Source organism: Balaenoptera borealis (genome assembly GCF_965194805.1).
Source record: "Balaenoptera borealis genome assembly, chromosome: 5".
Classification (NCBI taxonomy): Eukaryota; Metazoa; Chordata; class Mammalia; order Artiodactyla; family Balaenopteridae; genus Balaenoptera; species Balaenoptera borealis.
In genome coordinates, this window is record NC_138862.1 from 58,472,830 (window position 1) to 58,495,400 (window position 22,571).

Sequence of the window (22,571 nt, forward strand, 5' to 3'; positions counted from 1 at the left end):
TCAAGATTTCTTTTTGTGTGTGAAACTGACTGCTTCTGTTTTCTCCTTATATGCATTAGACTCTAAGGCAGAAGAAACACTATGCAGTTGGGATTTGGTGAGCAGGGAGGATAATAGAAGAGATTGACATGACTTCCATAGAAGAGTTATTTTTAAGTATAGAGAATGCCTATCCTCATGCTGAAAGGGCCTTTAGAAAATATTCCCAGGATTGAAAAGCAGTGAGGGCAGTTCCCGTCACTGGGCTAGCAGTGCTGGTCTGTGGGGTGTTGCTGCCACCTGCTGCATGCAAACAGCCATGGAGGGGCTGGCGCCGGGCTCTTAGCTGCAGGACGCCAGGTGCGCACAATTAATATTCTGTGGTCATCTGAAATTTTTCTTCTATTAGAGCCTGGGTGAATCTCAAAGGAAAATCAGTCCAATCTGATGGCTCCAGGCCACAGAAGTATAAAAACAACACCCAGGACGAGCAACTTTGCCCAGTAGCCACTAAATGGGGCCCTGGGCATCCCAACCCCAGGCATGGATTCCATTAAAAGTTACTCTGTAGCTCTGGAAAACAAGTGAGGATTTCCCTTTTTCTGAATCTGAGGGATTTATTTGAAGAGTTGCTTCACCTTCAGGCAATAAGAGATAAGAGACCTCTAGATCATTCAAGGGGGAGGATATTTTCTTAGAGAATTCAATAAATTTAGATTCTTATTGGTTTCTACTTAGGTAGATTCCTCTTAATATGACAAGTGGAGTAAAGTAACTGAAATCTCTCCCCAGGCTTGTAATGTCTCCCAGTTTAATAGGGACACCAACCTACAGATCAGGATCTTCTTACTATATCTTCTGGCCTGTTTTTGCCTCTATACTCCATCACCGTGATTTACTAGAATTTCTAGGAGGAAAGGGGCAGAGATGAAGGCATCGAGAGCAGTGATGTTTCTTCCTGCCTTTCAGTCAAAGACTTTGAACTCCCCAGCCCTCCCTGAAAATACCCCTGTCAGCCCCAACTGACCCAACACCTCCAGGGACCTGAGACCTACTGGGGAGGTGGTAGTGGGGGATAGGAATAAAAGTTTGGGAGCCCTGGACTAGGATATCAGTAACTCCATTTTCTGGCCTTTGCAGGAAACATCATTAGCTGAGTAGTAATGAGTATGACAATTGTCATGGCAAATATTTGTAGTGGTCACGTAGAGGGTAGCCTGGATGTCCAGGAAGACAGTAGCCCTATTTCACCATATGCAAATGTCTTCTCCCAGGTAATTCTAATCTCCTGAATGGCAAGAGTGATGCTTTATATCTTAGCATCATCCATATCCCCCCCCCAAGTCCTTGCATAGGACAGATCAGTACACACATGATGTCATGATACATGATGACATGATACATGATGACATGATACATGATGACATGATACATGATGACATGATACATGATGACATGATACATGATGACATGATACATGATGTCATGATACATGATGACATGATACATGATGACATGATACATGATGATGACCTGGTCAGAATTATCTCCCCATGACCTCAAAAGAGTAACCATCTCAGGAATACAACTCAGTCTTCGCATTTGTCTTTAGCCTTGCTGGTAGTAATGAGATTAGGGTCACAGAATATTTCACCAATTGTTCATAAGATGATATATATTAATTCATTTTTATTCTTTATTCATTAAACTTATGCTGTAGTTCCAGCCTAACGTTTCTTTTCTTAACGTTGGCAGGTAGAGACGGCCTATTTTACCCCAAGCTAGAAAACCAATACAGTTGTATCTGGCAGGGAACAGTCATCACGTCCTTCTGCGAATAACCAGAGATTTTTACCAAGGAGTCACTTCCCTGAAATCCAGTCCTCGGTAAATGGAAGTAAGTGGGTGGATGTAACAGGGCCTGGTAACCAGCTGGGGTGGGAGATTCTCTCTGCCTTTGGATTCTGATTGTTTCTGTCTTATTCTACATGATTTTTGCTGAGGCAAAGACATGCTTTTCTGTCATCATCAAAACAGACCTCCCGCCAGCAGGGTGGGAGAATTCCCTACTTGACCACCAGCCTATCCCAGACACCGGGTGGAAGAGGAGCCCTCGCTTCCTCACCTCCAGGGAATGTGGGTTTCCCTGAAAGAAGGGAGACGTTAAAATTCCATTTCTTAGCTGGAGCTACCCTCTGTTACTTCTCAGATTTTCTTAAAATTAAATGTGTTAATTCTTTGTTCTTTCACCCTGAAGCAATTCTGGAAAGAAAACATATTTTAAAATTGAACAGAAAAACTATTATGAAAGCCACTGAGCTCACATTTGTTAAATGACTTTGTGCTCTTGAAAAGAAACGTATAAAAAGCAGATTATGAACTGCTCTGCATGATTTCCTTTGTTTGGATTTTAGAAGCAGCTTGACTGACACAGAGATCCTGAAGGAGAGAATCTTTGGATACTAAAAATGCTTTTAACGAAGGTGATACACAAGATTTCAGAGAACAGTTTCAACATTGTTCTGTTGAAGGTTATACTTAGCTCTGAACCACATTACTTTCCTGTCTACGTTTCATTTCCTGGGGTCTTGCCAAGTGATAAACAGACACAGGCGTGTGGTAAATGTGGCGTTTTTTCAGCACGAATAGGGTGGCTGGAGTTTGCTTAGTTAAAGGCATCTATTGACTTCTGTGATCATTATGGAAATGCTGGTGTGAGGCCTTCAGGAGACTATGGGGAAAAAATGGACATACTGTGCTGTCTATTCCATCATCCAGATACATTTTGTCAGGGGTAAGGCTTCTGGTTGTCCTTTCTTGTCAGATTGGCTGCTCTGGGGGGAATGGGGCCTCTGCTCATTTAAAATGCCTTGTGACTGCTGCCGAAATTGATCACCAAAGGCAGACTGTTATTAAGGTTTTCAGTTATGTATTTAAGTGGCAGCTCTCAGAGAGATGTTAAGAGTCTAGAAAGGATTACAAATGAGCACTAAAAACAAGAAGGGAATGCATGGTTTGTGCCACTGCTCTGAGACATTTTCACCCATTTTCTTTCTAAGAGGGTCTCTTGGAGTAACTGGGAAATTGTGCTTCTTGAAAATGACATGCTCTCCAAATGGTAGTCAGAATAACTCCGGAATACTAGAAACATCACAAGCCATCAAGACTCAGAGCTCCTGGCTCAACATTTTCTCTTTCTCGAATACTTTCTCTTTTGGATATATCAAGAATTTCTCCTCCAAATACTAAGATCTTTGGGAGTTGAACATATGTTGAATTTTAATGAGGCATGTGTAGTATGGACCTGGGAGACAAGGTAGGGTCCTTATGACAGCGGGGACCAGTGCCTAAAGGGCCTATTTAAAAATAGCAAGAGGAGAGATTTGTTCTGCATTCCATAGCACGAGGGTATTAGAGTGAGCCCGAGTGTCTTAAGAATTAACTGTGCTTTTCAGCTATAGTTGTGAAGATTTTAAAGGAGAATTTCTAAATTAAAGGAGACTTTGGAATATAATGCTGTAGATGGGATCAGAGATATATTACCAGGCAAAGGTGAGCTCACAGGGAGCTACATTAAACTGCACTAACCTCTGCCTACCCAAACTTTTGCATTCATAAAAGTGTAGCAACTCCCATTTGTCCAGTACCTTTGGAGCCTGGTTTTTTCTCAGTTACTTGTCATCTTCTTATCTTTTTCCTTTGTGAGCTTCAGTGGTACTTGTCACAATAATATATCATTCCTGTAACAGTGTTCCATGTTAATTCTAAAACTGAGACCTACACTATTGAAGGCATGTCAAAGGCTCAGTGCTTAACATATTGTAAGTGTTCTGTACCATTTGGTCAGAGAGCTGATGGGAGGGAATCTTCTTTTATGTCTAGTGTTTCAGTGTTGATTATAGATGATGCTGACCAATGGTTTATCTTTAGTGGAAACCTCTACCGCTGTTTTTGTCCCATCCTTTCCTCAGGCACCCTAACTACATGGAAATGATGGCCCTTTTGACCCTCTGATATTGAATGTCAAATTTCTTACTCTTCTCAACCAATTTGGAAGGCAGTTTGGAGGTCATGAAGGTTATAGCAGGAGCACAGACTCTAGACAACCAAATTCATGTTCTTTTACTGAGGTGTGACTTTAAGCAAATCACTTAATCTCTCTGAGCCTCAGTTTCCTCTTTGATAAAGAGTATTAACAAACATCACCCTTTGGACTTCCCTGGTGGCACAGTGGTTAAGAATCCGCCTGCCAATGCAGGGGACACGGGTTCCATCCCTTTTCTGGGAAGATCCCACATGTTGCAGAGCAGCTAAGCCATGCGCCACAACTACTGAACCTGCGCTCTAGAGCCCATGAGCCACAACTACTGAGCCCGTGTGCCACAAATACTGAAGCCCACGTGCCTATAGAGCCCATACTCCGCAACAAGAGAAGCCACCACAATGAGAAGCCCGCGCACCTCAACAAAGGGTAGCCCATGCTCACTGCAACTAGAGAAAGCCCTCACGCAGCAACAAAGACCCAACACAACCAAAAATAAATAAATAAGTTAATTAATTAATTAATTTAAAAAACAAACAAAAAATCACCCTTTGGTGTGTGCAGAGGATTAAACAAGATAACCTATGTAAAATCCTCTTGTAAACATGTATTTTTAAAAACATATGCATACTAGTTATTTTTCAGTTTCAGAAAATAATATTTGTGTGTTATTATATGTTATGTGCTTTTGATTCATAAACCAAAAAGCCAGTTATATTCATTGTGAGAATAGTTGTCATAATAAACTTGCTAGTGGACTCCAATCTTTAAATAGGCTTAATTTTATTCACAGGTAGTCAGAGACCTTACATTATTTTTTGGACAGACCAATAGACAAAGTGATAGACATTCAAAAGTCAATAATTTCCTCTGGTGTCTTTAAGCAAATGCCTCCTCATTTGTATTGAGTCTTATGCTTCTCTATCTAGATCAGGAACAAGCTCTCTCCAGCCCCTAAGTCAGCCAGGGAGGAAAGTTCCAGCTGCTCCCTCACTTCACCAAAGTTGCCAAGGTTTCTCATTGAGTCACTCTGTGTGAACGCAAACTGATGGCTCATGTCCTTCCTTTTCAGGAGTATTGGAAGAAACAATGCAGAAGAAGACATTTATGCATTACCTGGTTCTGATGTCAACCTGACCTGCCAAAAACAGAAGAAAGGCTTCTTGGTGCAGATGCAGTGGTCCAAGGTCACTGATAAGTTGGACCTGATTACCCTTTATCATCCCCAACATGGCTTTTACTGTGCCAGTGGGAGCCCCTGTGAGTCGCTGGTGGCTTTCAGAGAAGCTCCCAGGAATGTGTCAAAGTGGACTCTGCACTTAAGGAACATGTCCTCCTTGCTCACTGGGAAGTATGAGTGTAGCTTCACTCTGTATCCAGAGGGCATTCAGACGAAAATCTACCACCTACAGATTCAGACAAATGGTAAGCATGACTGGGAGGGGGAAGGAAGCACATGCATTCATTCACCTCTCATTTGTTCAACAAGTATGTGTTCTGAGCCAGCCATGTGCCAGAATAAATGTAAAATTGCACCAGTGATAAGTGGTAAAGATTACAGTGGTTTTGTGAGAGCATATAATAGAAGTCAGGAAAATTGACTCTGAGAAAGCAACACCTGAGCTGAGGTCTGAAGACTAGTGGATATTAACACCATTTGGGAGGTGGAAGGTTTGTGAGTGATCCAGAGACAGGGAACAGCTGATATGAAGGGCTGTGTAGTGTTTGAGGACATAGGAAAACGCCAGTGGGACTTCGGTACAGAATTAAGGGATGAGGTGGGAGATACGGTAAGGACCAGATCATGCTGAACTTTGTCAGCCATGTTTGAGGTTTGGATTTTTATCTAAGTGCCTTGGGAAGACATCAAAGTATTTTCAACCAAAGGATGGCATGACATTTATAGCCTGATTGAATTTGTGTTATAAAAAGCTGGTGCTGGCTTCAGAATGAGAATGAAGTGAAGGGGGATGAGAAGGAGAAGGTGGAGACAAGTTAGGAGACCAGTAGCCCAGAGCAGACAGAGTGATAGTTTGGGTAGATGTAGAAAGAAGATGACAAATTTGAGCTTTGAGCGTTAAACAGGTAGGACTTGGTAACAGAGTGGATCTAGAACAATGGCAGTATGAGTGAGGGAGAGAAAAAACATGCATGTGTCTGGCAAGCACACCTGAATGGTGGTGCCATTCACTGAGATGGGAGGCAAAGGAATCAGAGCAGTTTTGGGGGGAGGGGGAAACTTATCAAAGTGGCTTTGGATATATTTAGTATAAGTCAGGGAAAGGTACCAAGGAGGCTGCTGAATGTGTAGCATTCACTCATTCTTGCTTTAGAAGGCTGCCTTTGGAGGCAGGAATCCTAGGTTAAAGTTCTAGCACCTTTCTGGCTAGAAAAGAATTTCACCTGGGGCCTGGCATGTACATTCTCTGAGCCCATCTGGAAAATGATGCCTATCCTAAATTAGTTGGTCCTAAAGTAAATGATCTCCGTTTATACTAATGGAAAAGAGGAAAACGAAAGCCAGATGGAAAATGCACTGGAAATGGAATGTTTTTAACTCAGGGGCAAAGTGCCCTGGTGGTATATGAAAAAAGCACAGCAAAAACTAACTCATGAACGCTATGCTAAAGAAGGCATGGAGCTGCCCAGGACAAACAACAGATACGGATTTATTACTTCCTCTCCACTTTTCATCAAGAGATAAGACCATGCACGGTGTTGGGCAGTCCAGCTATAGAGCAGGACCACTTCTACCTCTACCTTAACAATGCCCCATTCCCATTGCTGTTTTCCAGGAAAAAATACTTCATCTGGGGATAGGTTGGGATGGTGGGATTGAGTGAAGAGAAATGAGAAGACCTGTGTAGAACAGTGTTTACCTACATATATTTTGGCATCAGGTGGCCTGGATTTGAATGTTGACTCTGTCATTCACTATATATTTCATCTTTGCCGGGTTATTCTAAGTCCCTAAGTTTTTGTTTCCTGATATAACAAATACGGATAATTATAGGAACTCCTTCACAGGTACCATTATTTTGACGATTAGATGAGATAATCTGTGTAAAGCACTTAGCATAGTTCCTGCCAAAGAGTAAGAGTTTGGAAAATGGTACTTTTCATTATGAATAGTAAAACTAATAATGAGTGAACTCTATATCTCAGGTCTCATTAAAAATGAGTCTTCCTCCCTCTCTTTTTGTGTCTGCCTGATATGGAGCCCAACAAAACATGTGCCACACGTTAGCACAAGTACACACTGACCTTGGCTTTAGACAAAGATTTTGGGTCTTCTTCCTAAAACTGTAAACTATGCTACTGCATATGTGAGGACCTAGTGTTTATTCCATGGAGAATTGACAACATGGATTAATGTGCCGTAGAGGAAATAGGAGGTGGCTCAACATAAGACAGCAGTGGAGAAAAGGTAACAGTGTCATTCAGAAAGGAGAGTGGTGTTGCCTTTGAGGGAAAGTGTATTTCTTAAAATAAAGGGCCAAGCTTGTAGCTACTAAAAACTGCAAATCACTGGGGAGGCAGAAGCCAAGTATACGTGCTTTGTGGTTGTCAATTTCCCAGTCTTCTGACTGTAACTTTGCTCTTGATCTGCCGGACCAGACAGAAAAAACAATGGCCGCGATGTTAGAGAAATGGTTCTGGTATTGTGTATTTGGGTACAAAGGGAGCAAAATAGAAAAGAGAAAAACAGAAAGGGAAAGAACTCTTTCACCACAGAGTGATCAAAAATGTAAGCCTGGTATAAAGCTAAGGGACAGATACTTAGATGGGGCAGTTGTCACTCAAAAGCCCTGTCAAATCCCCCCTCATGACATCTTTTTCCCCTTTATTCTTTTGATCTTCACTCCTTCTCCTCTCTCTCTTGCCATTTCCCTCTCACATCCCTGGGAGATCTTCAGGTTTACAGGCTGGTTGGGTAAGCAAAGCACACATGAGTGCAAGTATGTGCAATACATGAACAAATGCAAATTGAAGTGGTGTATGAGAATCTAAATATGAAAATGCTGAGGGACCAGAGGTGGTTAGGACCTCTTTCTGTTTCATTCCTGTTGTCTGCAGAGTCATTCTTCTCCCTGCCTGCTCACAAAACAGTGTGTCTAAATCCTGTCCCCATGTTCCTGGAGTGCCTAGCTGAGAAGGGACTCTTCTCTTCACTATACCTTGTTCCTTTGTGTGAGCTAGTGCTCTGAGGCTGTGGATGAGGGTAGAAATGTAACACACTGTTTGGCATTTGCTTCTTTTTTCATTTTCACTTGACAGGGTTTCCTTTTAGGTTAGTGTTAGGGTTATTCCAAGAAACGCAGTTCTCTGAGTCAAACCTTGGGTTACTGTAATCCAGGTTTCCATCATTTGACGCTACTGGATCCCACAGTGCTTCAGACTGTAAGACTTTAATGTGTCTGAAATGTGTAGTTGTTAGGATTAGTTATAAAAAGTACAATGTGGCTATAATTTCCCAGATTACAACAAAAGCCTTGGGGGTGGTTAATGTCGTTGTTAGAAGCAGTAGTAGGAGAAGAAGGGGCAAAGGTAGTAGAAGGAGGAGGAGGTGTGGTAATAGAAGTAGTATAGACTATAATAACAGAGTAATAGTACTGGTAATAGCATGGAATAATCTGGATAATATCATCTTGATAATCTCAGTCTAACTACATGCTACTACCCTGTCTAAAGGCATAGTGTGTTCTTTGACCTTTTTTCCCAGTTTTATTGAGATATAATTGACATATAACATTGTATTCATTTTAGGTATACAACATGATGATTTGATATATGTATATATTGTAAAATGATCACCACAGTAAGTTCCATCCATCACCTCACACAGTTAAAATTTTTTTCTTATGATGAGAACCCTTAAGTTGTGTTCTCTTAGCAACTTTTAAACACATTTTTAACTTTAGTTACCATGCTGTACATTACATCCCCAGAATTTATTTATTTTATAACTGGAAGCTTGTACCTTTTGGCCACTTTCACTCATTTTGCCTACTCCCCACCACCTGCCTCTGACCAGTCTGTTCCCTTTTAATCTGAAGGCTGTCTTAACTTTCTTATTTTTCTTTTCCAATGCATTTGTTGAGCAAATTTGATGATTTGTCCTGTAGAATTACCCACAGCCTGGGTTTTGCTTTTCACATCTCATGGTATCTCCATGTTCCCCTTTCACCTTTTAGTTAGGTATACTGATTTGATCACATTTATTTTTATTTTCTGGCAAGAGTATTTCATAAATGATGTTGTGTAGTTACATCAGAGCTACATAATGTCTGATTGTGTGATGTTAACAGCCACTGATGGGTGTTGCCTAGATCCATTCATTCATTATGGGCTGCCAAAGAGTGATGTTCTAATTCTATCATTCCTTCATTTATCAGCTGAAGTATTCTTATAAAGAGAAATTCCTCCCATGAACCAATTATTTATTACATGTACAATTTGTATAAGAAAAGCAGAATAGACACTTGGTTCTTTCACTTTATTTACCAGATTTAAAAATGAGTTGGTTCACTAGCATTCTTAGGTAACAAATAAGTATTTGTGTTAAGAATCAAGAATTTATATGAATTTAAACATATTAATGAGTTTTAATTCATTATAGTTATTTTCCTTATTAGGCTGAAAATGTCCCACGTATAAAATCTATTAACCATTTGTAATATAAATTGCAAATATTTTCTCAGTTTGTCCTCTGTCCATACTTTCTTATGATACTGTTTCCAATGCAGCATAATTCTTACTTTTATGGCATAAAATCTATCACTTTTTTTCCTTATTGGTTCTAATTTTGAGTCATAGTTAAGAAAAGTTTTCCCCATTCCCAGATTATACAGAAATTCACTCATGTTATTTCTCACACTTGCATGTTTTTTTAAATTAGCATTTAAATTTGTGATGTTAGGTTTCTAGTGTTAAAAATTGTACCTAAGTATATTTTTTTATGATTTCTAATACTTTTTTTTTCTGTATTTCCTACTTTTTTTTCCTTTCTGTGGTTCAGTTTAGAAATTTTCTATTGACCTATTTTCCAATTCACGAATCTTATTTTTCTTGGTATCCAGTAAGTTTTCAGTCTCATCAAATTCATTCTTAATTTCTAATGTTATATTTTTAAGTTATTGTTTCTGTTAGATTTTTAATTCTTTGATGAAATTGTTCATCTTTTCATGTAGTTCCTTCATCTTTTTCTCTATTCTTGAATATGTTAAAAAGAGTTAATGTTCTTGTTGGTTAACTCCAATGTTTCTATTTTTTCTATATATGCAGTTTATTATACGTATTACATATATAAAGAATATATATTGTGTTATTATTGACAATAATAACAGAAGGAAGGGATGTGCTGGAGTAAGTTGTGAAAAAAAAAAAGAAAAAGTAGACAAAAAACAGACTCATGAATGATCTCCTATAACATACAGAGCAGAACAGTGCCACAATTAATGGTTTAAAGAATTTCATGTTCTTGGGCTTCCCTGGTGGCGCAGTGGTTGAGAATCTGCCTGCCAGTGCAGGGGACACGGGTTCGAGCCCTGGTCTGGGAAGATCCCACATGCCGCGGAGCAACTAGGCCCGTGAGCCACAACTACTGAGCCTGTGCGTCTGGAGCCTGTGCTCCGCAACAAAGAGAGGCCGCGATAATGAGAGGCCCGCGCACCGCGATGAAGAATGGCCCCCGTTCACCGCAACTAGAGAAAGCCCTCGCACAGAAACAAAGGCCCAACACAGCCATAAATACATAAATAAATAAATAAATAAATAAATAAAATTTAAAAAAAAAGAATTTCATGTTCTTAAAGAAATTGAGAAGAAAAAAGAAAAAAATGTATATATTTTATATTGACCCATATATTTACCATTTCCTATGCTCTTCTTTCCATCCCATGGAGTGAAGTTACTATTTGGTGTCATTTCCTTTCAGCCTGAAGGACTTACTTTAGAATTTCATATAAGACGAATCTACTTGCCATGAATTCTGTTTTTTCTTTTTTTCATTTTTATTTTTGAATGATATTTTCAACGACTGTAGAATTCTTAGTGGACTGTTTTTTCTTTCAGTATTTTGAATATGTCTTCTGATCTCCATTGTTTCTAGTGAGACAAGAGCCATTAATTCTATTATCGGTCCCTGCATGGGATAAGTTTGGGGCTTTTTCCTTACTGATTTCAATCACTGCTTTCCTAATTTTCTCTGTTTTGGCTTTCAGCAGTTTGATTATGACATGCCTAGTTGGGTGTTTCTTTGTATTTATCTTATTTAGGTTTTAAAGTTCTTGAATGTGTTGATTAATTTGGGGGAATTTTTAAAAAATCAAATATGAAGTTTTTGGTCTTTGTTTCTTCAAATATTTGTTCTGTCCCCCTCTGTTTCATCTCTCCTTCTATGACTCTAATTACATATATGTTAGGACACTTGATATTGTCCTATATGGCTCTGAAACTCTTCGTTTTCCTTCAGTCCTCTTTCTCTCTGCTATTCACATTAGATAATTTATATATATATATATATATATATATTTTTTTTAAGTTTAATTTTTATTTATTTATTTATTTATGGCTGTGTTGGGTCTTCGCTTCTGTGCGAGGGCTCTCTCTAGTTGTGGCAAGCGGGGGCCACTCTTCATCGCGATGCGCAGGCCTCTCATTATCGTGGCCTCTCCCGTTGCGGAGCACAGGCTCCAGACGCGCAGGCCCAGTAATTGTGGCCCATGGGCCCAGTTGCTCCGCGGCATGTGGGATCCTCCCAGACCAGGGCTCGAACCCGTGTCCCCTGCATTGGCAGGCAGACTCTCAGCCACTGCGCCACCAGGGAAGCCCAGATAATTTATATTAATCATTATTCAGATATACTGATTTTTTTATTCTGCCATCTCAAATTGGCTGTTGAGAATTCCCAGTGAATTTTTTATTTTTATTATTGACTTTTCAACTCTAGAATAACCATCTGGTTCATTTTATCCTCACTGAAATTCCCTATGTATTGAGTCATTGCCATCATATTTTGCTTAATCCTTTGAACATACTTTTAATAGCTGCTTTGAAGTCTGTTAAATCCAATGTAGGATCTGTTCAGAGTCAGTTTCAATGAACTGCTTTTTTCTTGAGTATGGATCAAACTTTCCTGTTTCCTTCATATGTCCTCATTTTTTGTTGAAAGCTAGACTTAAAAAAACAAACAAACCCATAATGTGACAACTCTAGATTCTGTGGGTTTTTCAAAATTTTAGTAACTTACCCATATTTAAATTGCAGAATCTGTCTCCTTTGCAGTGTGTGGCCATTGATATCTCTGCTTAGCTTTTTACTATAATTCTTATGTCTTTAGTTTGGCTTCCAAGGAGTTGCCCCTACATTGGCAAAGCCCCTTTGTTGGTCCACAGATGAGTTTGGCAGAAATTGTGCTCAAATACCGCAAGCCCAATAGGCTTCCACCCTCTACACATAGATGTCTGCGGAGGCGGGGGTTAGGGAGTGCATTCAAAGTTGCGACAGTAGTACCTCCCTTGGCTTTCACTTTTCACTGGGCTCTCTCAGGTACCCCCTACTCATGTGTATATTTTCCCAGTCAGCCTGAGATATGTAGAGAATTTATGTCAGCTATTATATGACTCTCTGACTTCTAGAATCTCCATGTTGACTGTCTATCTGGTCTGCCCCTCATCCCAAATGAGACTGCAAACCCAGGCTAACCAAGCGTCAGGTTTTCTCTGTTTCCTACCAAGTTTGTCCCTGTTAGCTGGCAAAGTGAAGGGTTTTCATGCTCAGACCTAATTTAAGTCTTCCCCTTTTGGAAGAAAAGCTGCTGGGTTTTGTAGCCAGCTCTAAGACGGTGAAACTACCTTTCTCACCGACCTAGTTGGGAAGGGGGATAGAAGGATCCCTAAGCAAGAAGGCTAAAGACTCCTACTGTTCTTATTGAAACTCTAGTGGTTTTTCAGGAAGAAATGCTTCCCAATTAAATGTTTGTCTTTGGTCAATTTCCAGGGCCCTGAAAATGGTGATTTTTTTTTTTTAACTCATTTGCTCAGTTTTAGCTTTTTTTTTAATATTTATTTTTGGCTGTGTTGGGTCTTCGTTTCTGTGCGAGGGCTTTCTCTAGTTGCGGTGAACAGGGGCCACTCTTCATCGCGGTGCGCAGGCCTCTCACTCTCGCGGCCTCTCTTGTTGCCGAGCACAGGCTCCAGACGTACAGGCTCAGTAGTTGTGGCTCACGGGCCTAGTTGCTCCGCGGCATGTGGGATCTTCCCAGACCAGGGCTCGAACCCATGTCCCCTGCATTGGCAGGCAGATTCTCAACCACTGCACCACGAGGGAAGCCCCTGCTCAGTTTTATACACATCTTTTTTTCACTGACGTCTTCATGCCTGCAAAACCAGGATTCAGTCCCTCAATCCCCGCCTCATCCCCGTTTTTGATACTTATATTGTATCTTTATTTAAAAATACATATTCATTACTACTCTCTTATAACAATTATTTATTCTTAGTGCTAAAGGTAAATATACAACAGTTACCCCCAGCCTTTATGTGAATGTCCCTTCAGTTTGAAGTATATTCTATTGGAGAATCCTTAGGAAATGTTCATGGGGCAGTATTCCCTGAGTTCTTGCATGACTCTAACATGTTTTTTATAGTCTTCATATTAAAGACTGAATGTAATATCCTTAACTCATATTTTCTTTCCTTGAGTATATTTGATATGTTACTATATTATTTTCTGACATAAAGAATTGCTGTCCAAAAGTTAATAACAATTTGATTTTCTTTCCCCAGAACTGACTTTGTTTAATACTTTTATAAGAAAATGCTTAAGGTCCATTCTGAGACTATTTTCCTACTTTTGCAGTATAATCTTTTAATATGTATTTTCTAGTCATTTTATTTTAAGAAATTGTACTTGAATTATAATTTTCAGTATTTTTTCTGTCTATTGTGTATTTCCTTGAGTATCTTCTATTAAACATACATTTTATCTTCTTTGCCTGTCTCTTTCTTTGAATCCCTTTTACCTCTTTTTTCTTTTAAAATTCATTATTTATTAACTTATTTCATTTTAAAATTTCCCTCATTCTATTTTTTAAATTTCTTTTAATGCATTAGCTTTTGTGTTAATATGTTCTTGGTTTTGTTCTAGTTTGCTCTTAATTTCTGAAATGATTTTCAAAACTTATTATTTCCAACACTTTCCTGAATTCTCTCACTTATCTTTTATAAACTTTCTTCTCTCCAATTGACTCATTTACCAGTCTTTCTAAAATTTTTCATAGCTTATATCATTTTCTTTATTTCTTTTAGCTCATTTTGAATAAGTAGGCTGTAGTTTTTATTTATTTTGAAGTCATGTCTTTCTAATATGCTGTTATTGTTGTAGGAATGTTACTTTGTTCTCTCTTTTTTTTTCTTATGGTACCTTTACATGTGATTCTACCCCACTTCTTTTCTATTGCTTGATCTAAGTATGTTTAGGTTAAATGGATTTTGATTTTTATCATGGAAGAGTGGGCCAGGCTATCTTTTCTAGAGTCTTCAGTTTCTCTAGAGCTCTCTCTTCTGTTATGTTCAAGGTAAATTATATGCCACTGTACTTTGTGAGATGTACTTTCTTTCCTCCTATCCCTCACTTTTATCTAAATTGCCTCTTTGCTTTCTCCTGTTGGGCCTGTCCTGTTTAATTTGGATTCTACTCCCAGGGGTTTCTTCTCAGTGTGGGATATGTCTGAAAAGTCCCCTCTACTCTAGCACTGACAAGCCTTTTGTTCTTTCCCTAGAAGGCTCTGGTAATTTGGTGCCTACATACTTCTTTCTGCATTTCTGCTGCTATTCTCAGATTAGTCTGCCTTTCTTTCCAGTGATTGCCTGTTGGTTTTTTTCTGGGGCAGGGGGAGAGTTCTCTAGTTCTAAGGGCCATCAGGAGCCCAGCTGATTTTCCTGTTTCTGTTTGCACAGTTGCTGATATCACAGTAGTCTAGTGGTTTGTCTCTACCTATTAATGGTGATATATTGTTATTTAGTGTTCCCATACATATTGCTGTAGATATTGTGTTTAGTTTTGCTACTCTAGTCTGTTTTTATTAGGAATTTCAGGGATATTCAAAAAGTTATGCCACTTGTATTTCCAACTTCCCAGAATCTGGACAAACTTTACAAAAATTTAATACTTATGTATTTGGGTAGTGCACATTAAAATAGGGTTAATGTACCAAGTGGATTTCATAAGCTACACAAATATGTGCCTAGGTCAGTCTCTGTTTAAAATAAACTGATAGGGACTTTCCTGGTGGTGTAGTGGTTAAGAATCCGCCTGCCAATGGAGGGGACACGGGTTCGAGCCCTGGTCCGGGAAGATCTCACATGCCACGGAGCAGCTAAGCCCGTGCACCACAACTACTGAGCCTGCGCTCTAGAGCCCGTGAGCCACAACTACTAAGCCCGCGTGCCACAGCTACTGAAGCCCACGCGCCTAGAGCCCGTGCTCCGCAACAAGAGAAACCATTGCGATGAGACGCCTGTGCACCTCAATGAAGGGTAGCCCCCGCTCGCTGCAACTAGAGAAAAGCTTGCATGCAGCAATGAAGACCCAACGCAGCCAAAAAAATAGATAAAATAAAATAATAAAATAAAATTTCTCTCATTAAAAAAAATTTAAAAATAAAATAAACTGATATAAGTCGAACAATTACAATAATCTCAAAAATAAAATTAATAGTATTAATGGTGGTATGCAAATATGGCAAAAAAAATTTCGTGGTGATATACAAGTAACTCCATCTGGAAGTACTGTTATAGTTAAATGCCTTTAACCATGAAAGACAAGGGTTTTGTTGTTTTGTTTTGTTTTTTAAATTATGGGGTTGGAGTAATATTTTGAAGCAGCAATAGAGAGCAAAGAAGGCACTGATCCCATCTCCTGATCTTGAGGAAATAAGGGTATAAGAAAACAAACAACCACTGTCTGAGAATGATGCAGGGAAGACGGGCCCCAATGGGAAGGCCTGGCTTCAATTAAGGAAGGGGGGCAGGAGAGAGTTATCAGTGAAGAGGACAGCTGATACTGATGAGAGCTTGAAACACAACGAAGTTCTAAAGGCTAGGTATAACTTTCAGAATATCCAATTTTTTAAAAAAAAATGTGCTGTTGATAATAATGAGGATGTTCATACCCCATGATCCATTAATTATACTTCAGGGAATTTATCTTAAGTAGCTGAATGGTCAGAAGAAAGCTGTTAGTTTAAGGACAATCATTGCTATAAAGGTTGTAATAGTTTAAATAAGGTAAAAACCCAAACTGAAAAAGCATATGCTTCAGTAATTGAAAATTACTAAACAAATGATGATGTGTATATATGACATAAAGCATCTAAAAATTTCAACCACAAATAGCTTAAGAATCATGCAAAACATTTAAAGTAAAAATATAGGTAACACTTTTTGGTTAATAAAATTGCAAAGTATGAAAAAAAAATACATGCATACAAATAAGATTTGTATAGATATAGAAAAAAAGAAATAAGGTTTTCTGGATATTAGGATGATAGAATTGTTTTCATTTATAGATTTTTTAAAAATTTATTTTTGGCTGCATTGGGTCTTCATTGCAGCGCGTGGGCTTTCTCTATTTGGGGCGAGCGGGGGCTAGTCTTCGCTGTGGTGCGCGGGCTTCTCATTGCGGTGGCTTCCCTTGTTGCTGAGCATGGGCTCTAGAGCGCATGCTCAGTAGTTGTGGCGCACGGGCTTAGTTGCTCTGCGGCATGTGGGATCTTCCCGGACCAGGGCTGGAACCTGTGTTCCCTGCATTGGCAGGCGGATTCTTAACCACCGCACCACCAGGGAAGTCCTGTAAGTTATTTCTGACATTATTATAGTTTACTTACGTATGTGTATATATATATATATATGTATGTATGTATGTATGTATGTATGTATGTATGTATATAACCTTCCTGAAAAGAGAGACTACAAAACTATTCATCTAATATCACTTTAAAAATGAAAATAATTTATTAATGGTGTTTCCTTGGAGTTCCTTATGTGTTTTTCTGTGTCATTTCTTCTTTGGAGAAATATTTATAAGCTCTAAAAAGACAATTAGGTATGAAAACAGTAAAAAGATCAGCATATGTCAGGAGTTTGGTAGGAGGAAGGTATGAATAGGCACAGCACAGAGGATTTTTAGGTCAGTGAAACTATTCTATATGATACTACAATAGTGGATACATGTCAGACATTTGTCAAAATTCATGGAATGTACAACACCAAGAATGAACCCTAATGTAAATAAACTATGGCCTTTGGGTGATGATGTGTTTGATGTCGGTTCATTGATTGTAACGAAGGCAACACTGTGGTTAGGGGTGTTAGTAATGGGGGAGGCTGTGCATGGGTGGGGCAGGGGATATATGGAAACTGTACTTTCCACTCAATTTTGCTATGAACCTAAAAGTTCTCTAAAAGTAATTGTCTATTAAAATTTTTAGAAAAACAATTAGAGGCTAGGTTATAACGTTTTGTGTTCTACCTGACCCAGGAAATGTGATCTGAAGCCTAAAGCACCAATTTGGGGTTAAAGCAGAGGAACATACCAAACTGTGAGTTGGATTCTGTTAGGGTAGTTTCCCTATAGTTTTTCAGTGAGAAACAACTCTGTGCTTCTCAGTGACTCTTTTGCCATTTATACAAGGACTGTAGGTGGGGTCCCCTTCATAGGTGTACCCTGAGGATAGATGAATCTCTATACTAAAACTGTTCTCATTTCTTGGATTAAAAGCACTTTACAAACCAATCACAGGTTCATGTCTTTTCTACCTTATGTTTTGTTACAGTTACACAGGATGAATGGAGAAGCAACCATACAATAGAAATAGAGATAAATCAGACTCTGGAAATACCATGCTTTCAAAATATCTCCTTAGAAATTTCATCTGAGCTCACCTTCGCATGGTTGGTGGTAAGTGTTGCCCTTTTCAGTGAATAACTGCAATGATCTTTAAATATTAATGAAGTAAAAATGAATAACAAGTAATAATAGGGAAGGAAACATGCTGGATGAGAGGCAGGCATTATGTGGAAGGTTGGGGAGTGGCCAGGGGAGGGAAGGAAGGACACTAGGATTCCTTCCAACTCAGCAAGCCTCTGGGTCTGTGAATGCAGGAGCTTAGAAATTAGTTCCTCAAGGTTAGTTTATATTTCAAGCTATATACTAAACGGTGATTACAGAGAGAAAAAAGTGTGATGGTGCCCCTGAGAGGAGCCACATCCCGCAGAAGCTCCTACTCACACATACTTGTTTACACACATGTGCAGAGGTGTAGTCTACCTTTTCCCAGAACCCTTACTACTCCATTCTGGAAAATATACAACATTGCTTAGATTGGGAAGCACAAACTCTAATGCTTATCAAATATAGGGAGAAAATCCATGAGAGAAGCAGGAGCTGAATAAGAAACAGTCACTGCCCAGCTCTATTATTGCCACAGGCCCGTAGTTGCCATGTTTTCTGACTTAAAAGAATAAAGCAAAACAAAACAGAAATCTGGATTTTTATGAGAAATTTTCCAAGGCAAGCCAGCCAAATGACAGCCAGCTCTTAACCAATATATACAGTAGACCTCTAGTACTACTGTTAAATCAGTTGATAACACAAGTCTTACACAATTATAAAGATAACCATAAACACACTTTCGAGAATCACGTAATAGGGTGTTTATTTAGGTGATCCAGAATATGACTATATTAATTTTTCATATCTTCATCAAAATGAAAACACAAGAGTTAAAAATTCTTGCAGAACTAATACATGTCCGTGAATACAGCAGCTGATAACACCTGCAAAATACTGTACTCGCAGGGTTGATCATTCATGTTACAAGTGAATAGATTTTTGTGGGCTGTCTTGGAAACTAGAACCTTCATATAAAAAGATTTCTCTGAGGATGTGCCAAATCCAAAATAATTGACTTGCAAGTAGGCCTTAAAATACAACCTACTGATCATTTTTTACTGTCTAGATATTTTTGGATAGTCAGTAGGATCAAAAGATATTATAAAATAACTTTCTCAAATTGTCCTAAAATCTACAATGTCTCCTTGTCATCTGTCAAAAACCACATTTTTCCCCCCCTTTTAGGGTTTGGTTTCCAAAATGTAAGACTTCCTGCCTGACATTATACCCATCATGAGTATAAGTCAATTGTTCTTAACAAATGTGCTACAGTGTGGTTCTTAGAAAAAAAATTTAAAAGTGGAGATTATCTCAGGAAGTCAGAAACCTGCTTCACTAAACATTACTGTAATGAAAATGCAGTATCTATACCTTGTTTACATTATTAATATATACCACCAATGGGCAAAACGTTTCCACCCTAATTATCACAAATTCACTATCAATAGGAATAGTAAAGTCTAATAGTAATAAATAAGACTAAAGTTTACAGAATATTGAGCAGAGTTCCCTGTGCTCAATATTCTGTAATAACCGAAATGGGAAAAGAATTTGAAAAAGAACAGATACATGTATATATATAATTGAATCACTTTGCTGTACACCTGAAACCAACACAACATTGTTAATCAACAATACTCCAACATAAAATAAAAATTTTAAAAAGAATAATAATAAAAAAATAAAAGACAAAAAAAAGTTTAAAAAGACTAAAGTTTAATAAGCTTTACTGTACAGATTTTTACTGGCTAGTCAGTTGATCTGTAGTGGACTTATCTTATCTGAAGGGTGTCTAATCTGTTTTTCCAAGCAAATGTTAAAGCTTTCAGTCAGCTTATGTCTTTTCTGCAACGCTGAGCTTCTCCAGGGCAAAAAGCTGCATCACTCATTTCAGAAATCCCTCGCATCTAGTATAGTGCCTAGAACATAGGCACTCAGTAAATATCTAATACTAATTGAATTGTTTCATTTTTCTTTGTCCCCTTCCCTCACAGTCCTGTTCGTTGGCCTCATATTAAATGGATGATCACTAAACCTCATGCTGGCTGTCTGATTGGTTAATGAGCAGCTCATTAAGTATCAATGACTAGATAACGGATAAGACATCCTCTATTTAACAGTTTTCTTCAAAGAAACTAACATTATCTGTGAATCCTGCCAACACATTTAGGATAAATAAGGGATGGAGAGATTGCACCTAAGGTCACACAGTAAGAGAGTGAGTCCTAAACTTCTACTGGAACTTCAAGCCATGCTCTCAGTTTAAAGAATGCATCATAATTGAGACAACTTGAGGAATCTTTTTGAAAGAAACTTCTTTTCAAAGGGAACATTTTATTGGCAAATGTGCTGATCAAATTCCAACTGTGCATTCCCTTTTAAAATGTCAAAATCTATTTGCTCCTCTAATTTACATCCGTACTCCATACTGCTGGCACTGTGGGATTCAGCAAGCCTGAGATGAAATCATCTAATCTCCCATTATTAAGGAATAAACTACAGTCCTTTATGTCATGACTGTTGTAGGTCTGCAGAGAACATAAATATCCCCTCAATCCATTTTTTAGTGCTTTAGTCTCTTGTTAAACTGGCAGTAGTAATCATAATGATAACCAATTGTTCTTAACAGACATGATATAATGTGGCTTTTAGAGAAAGTTAAAAAGTAGAGATGGTGAAGATGAGCACAGGGGGTAGAAACCTGCTTTATTGAACTCAGTAACTCCGGGGAGCTGCAAAGTGCTCCCACTTCAAGTGCTGCATTAAACCCTGGAAACAATTTGACAAACTAAAATTAGTTTAATCTAAGTCACTGGAAAACAAAAGTCATGTCTTGTATGTGGAATTTTATAAAATCTAATTAATTCAGTTATGACCTTCATGAGAAAGGTTATTATTGGGATTCTCAGTTATCATAAAAATATTATTTGCTGTGTGTCTCTAATCCCATGCTAAGGCTGTGTTAAATGTGTTCATGGAGCAGATCCTTTGCATTTTGGAATGTTACATTCCAGGATCATGACTACACTAAAGTAGAAAGGCATCTGGTGCAAATTGTGTATCCAACATTTATCTAGGAAGAGAGGTAACTAAGTAAACACAAAGGACTAACCCTCGGTGTCAGCTGAGGCTCCGTGTGCATGGTTGGATGATGAGAAAAAGTCATAGAATGTGTGTATTTAGATGGAATGCAGTTGGTAGAGAAAGGACAAATGATATTTTTCCTAGTTTATGTCCTGGGGCACAAGCATGCAGTCAACAAGGAAATTCTGTGGGCTTACTCTGGGAGCTTCTAAATACAGTCTAATATTCTGTTTTCATTCCAAACTATCATCCTGATTTCCCACAGTATAAATTTCAATTCAATCTAACAAACATATGTGAATCTGTTTTAAGTGCTAGGTCCTGCAGGGATACAAAACTATATTGAACATGTTTCCTACCATGAAATACAACTTTAATAAAAATGTAAAAACTAGCAACATAGAGGGAAAATAATTTGATTCTGACTAAATGTACCTGGAAAAGCCTCTTAGGTTATGTCTGAGCTGGATAATTAAAGCCAGCAAACAACAGACATGTACTACACCAAGACCCTGGGACCTGTGAGCACATAGTGGGAGTGGGAGTGGGGAGGTGATGAGGGAATGTTTGTTCCCAAACTTGGTGGATAAAGAGAAACCCATGACTTTTCTCTTTAAAATCATGAAAAGAAAATGAGAAGCATACCAGATTCACACAGTTCAATATTAGTGATAAAGGTATATAACTAAAACCTAGATGCTTATGTTTCTTTAAATTTTTATCTATAAATGTATCTTTTCAATATTCTCTTCTTTATTATTTGTAATGTTTTATATGTAAACAAAAATCCAAATGGTACCATCAACAATATTGGTTTTCCATGCCTATGGGAAGCCTAGCTGTTCAGAAAAGAAAGCTGTCACCTTCTACCTGATGGCACCTGACCCTAACTGTCTTCACCATAATCAAAAATGAAGTGTTAACAAATACCGTATGCTAACACATATATATGGAATCTAAAAAAAAAAAAAATGGTTATGAAGAACCTAGGGGAAGGACGGGAATAAAGATGCAGACCTACTAGAGAATGGACTTGAGGACATGGGGAGGGGGAAGGGTAAGCTGGGACAAAGTGAGAGAGTGGCATGGACATATATATACTACCAGATGTAAAATAGATAGCTAGTGGGAAGCAGCCGCATAGCACAGGGAGATCAGCTCGGTGCTTTGTGACCACCTAGAGGGGTGGGCTAGGGAGGGTGGGAGGGAGATGCAAGAGGGAGGGGATATGGGGATATATGTATATGTATAGCTGATTCACTTTGTTATAAAGCAGAAACTAACACACCATTGTAAAGCAATTATACTCCAATAAAGATGTTAAAAAAAAAAAATGAAGTGTTAGCCAACCTACAAAGTGCTGACAACCAATTGTGATGATTGGAAAAATATTGTTGTGGACTTCTATAAAATGGACATGGGGAGCTTTGCAAGGAGCCTACTTTGACAGCACTGACTGGATGGAGAATAAATGGAGCAAAGTGAAGATAGGAAGCAGTTAGGAGATAAA

The 22,571-nt window shown here is 38.6% G+C and overlaps 1 protein-coding gene across 1 annotated transcript in view; it reads left to right on the forward strand.

The window, feature by feature from the left end:
* Positions 1-1,489: 1,489 nt before the first annotated feature.
* CD96 (CD96 molecule) overlaps positions 1,490-22,571 on the forward strand; it is a 91,562-nt gene continuing 70,480 nt past the window's right edge. Inside the window, 4 exon segments of the mRNA XM_082394811.1 lie at positions 1,490-2,773; positions 5,094-5,108; positions 5,111-5,446; positions 17,859-17,983. Coding sequence (XP_082250937.1) covers positions 2,713-2,773; positions 5,094-5,108; positions 5,111-5,446; positions 17,859-17,983 — 537 coding nt within the window. The 5' untranslated portion in view covers positions 1,490-2,712.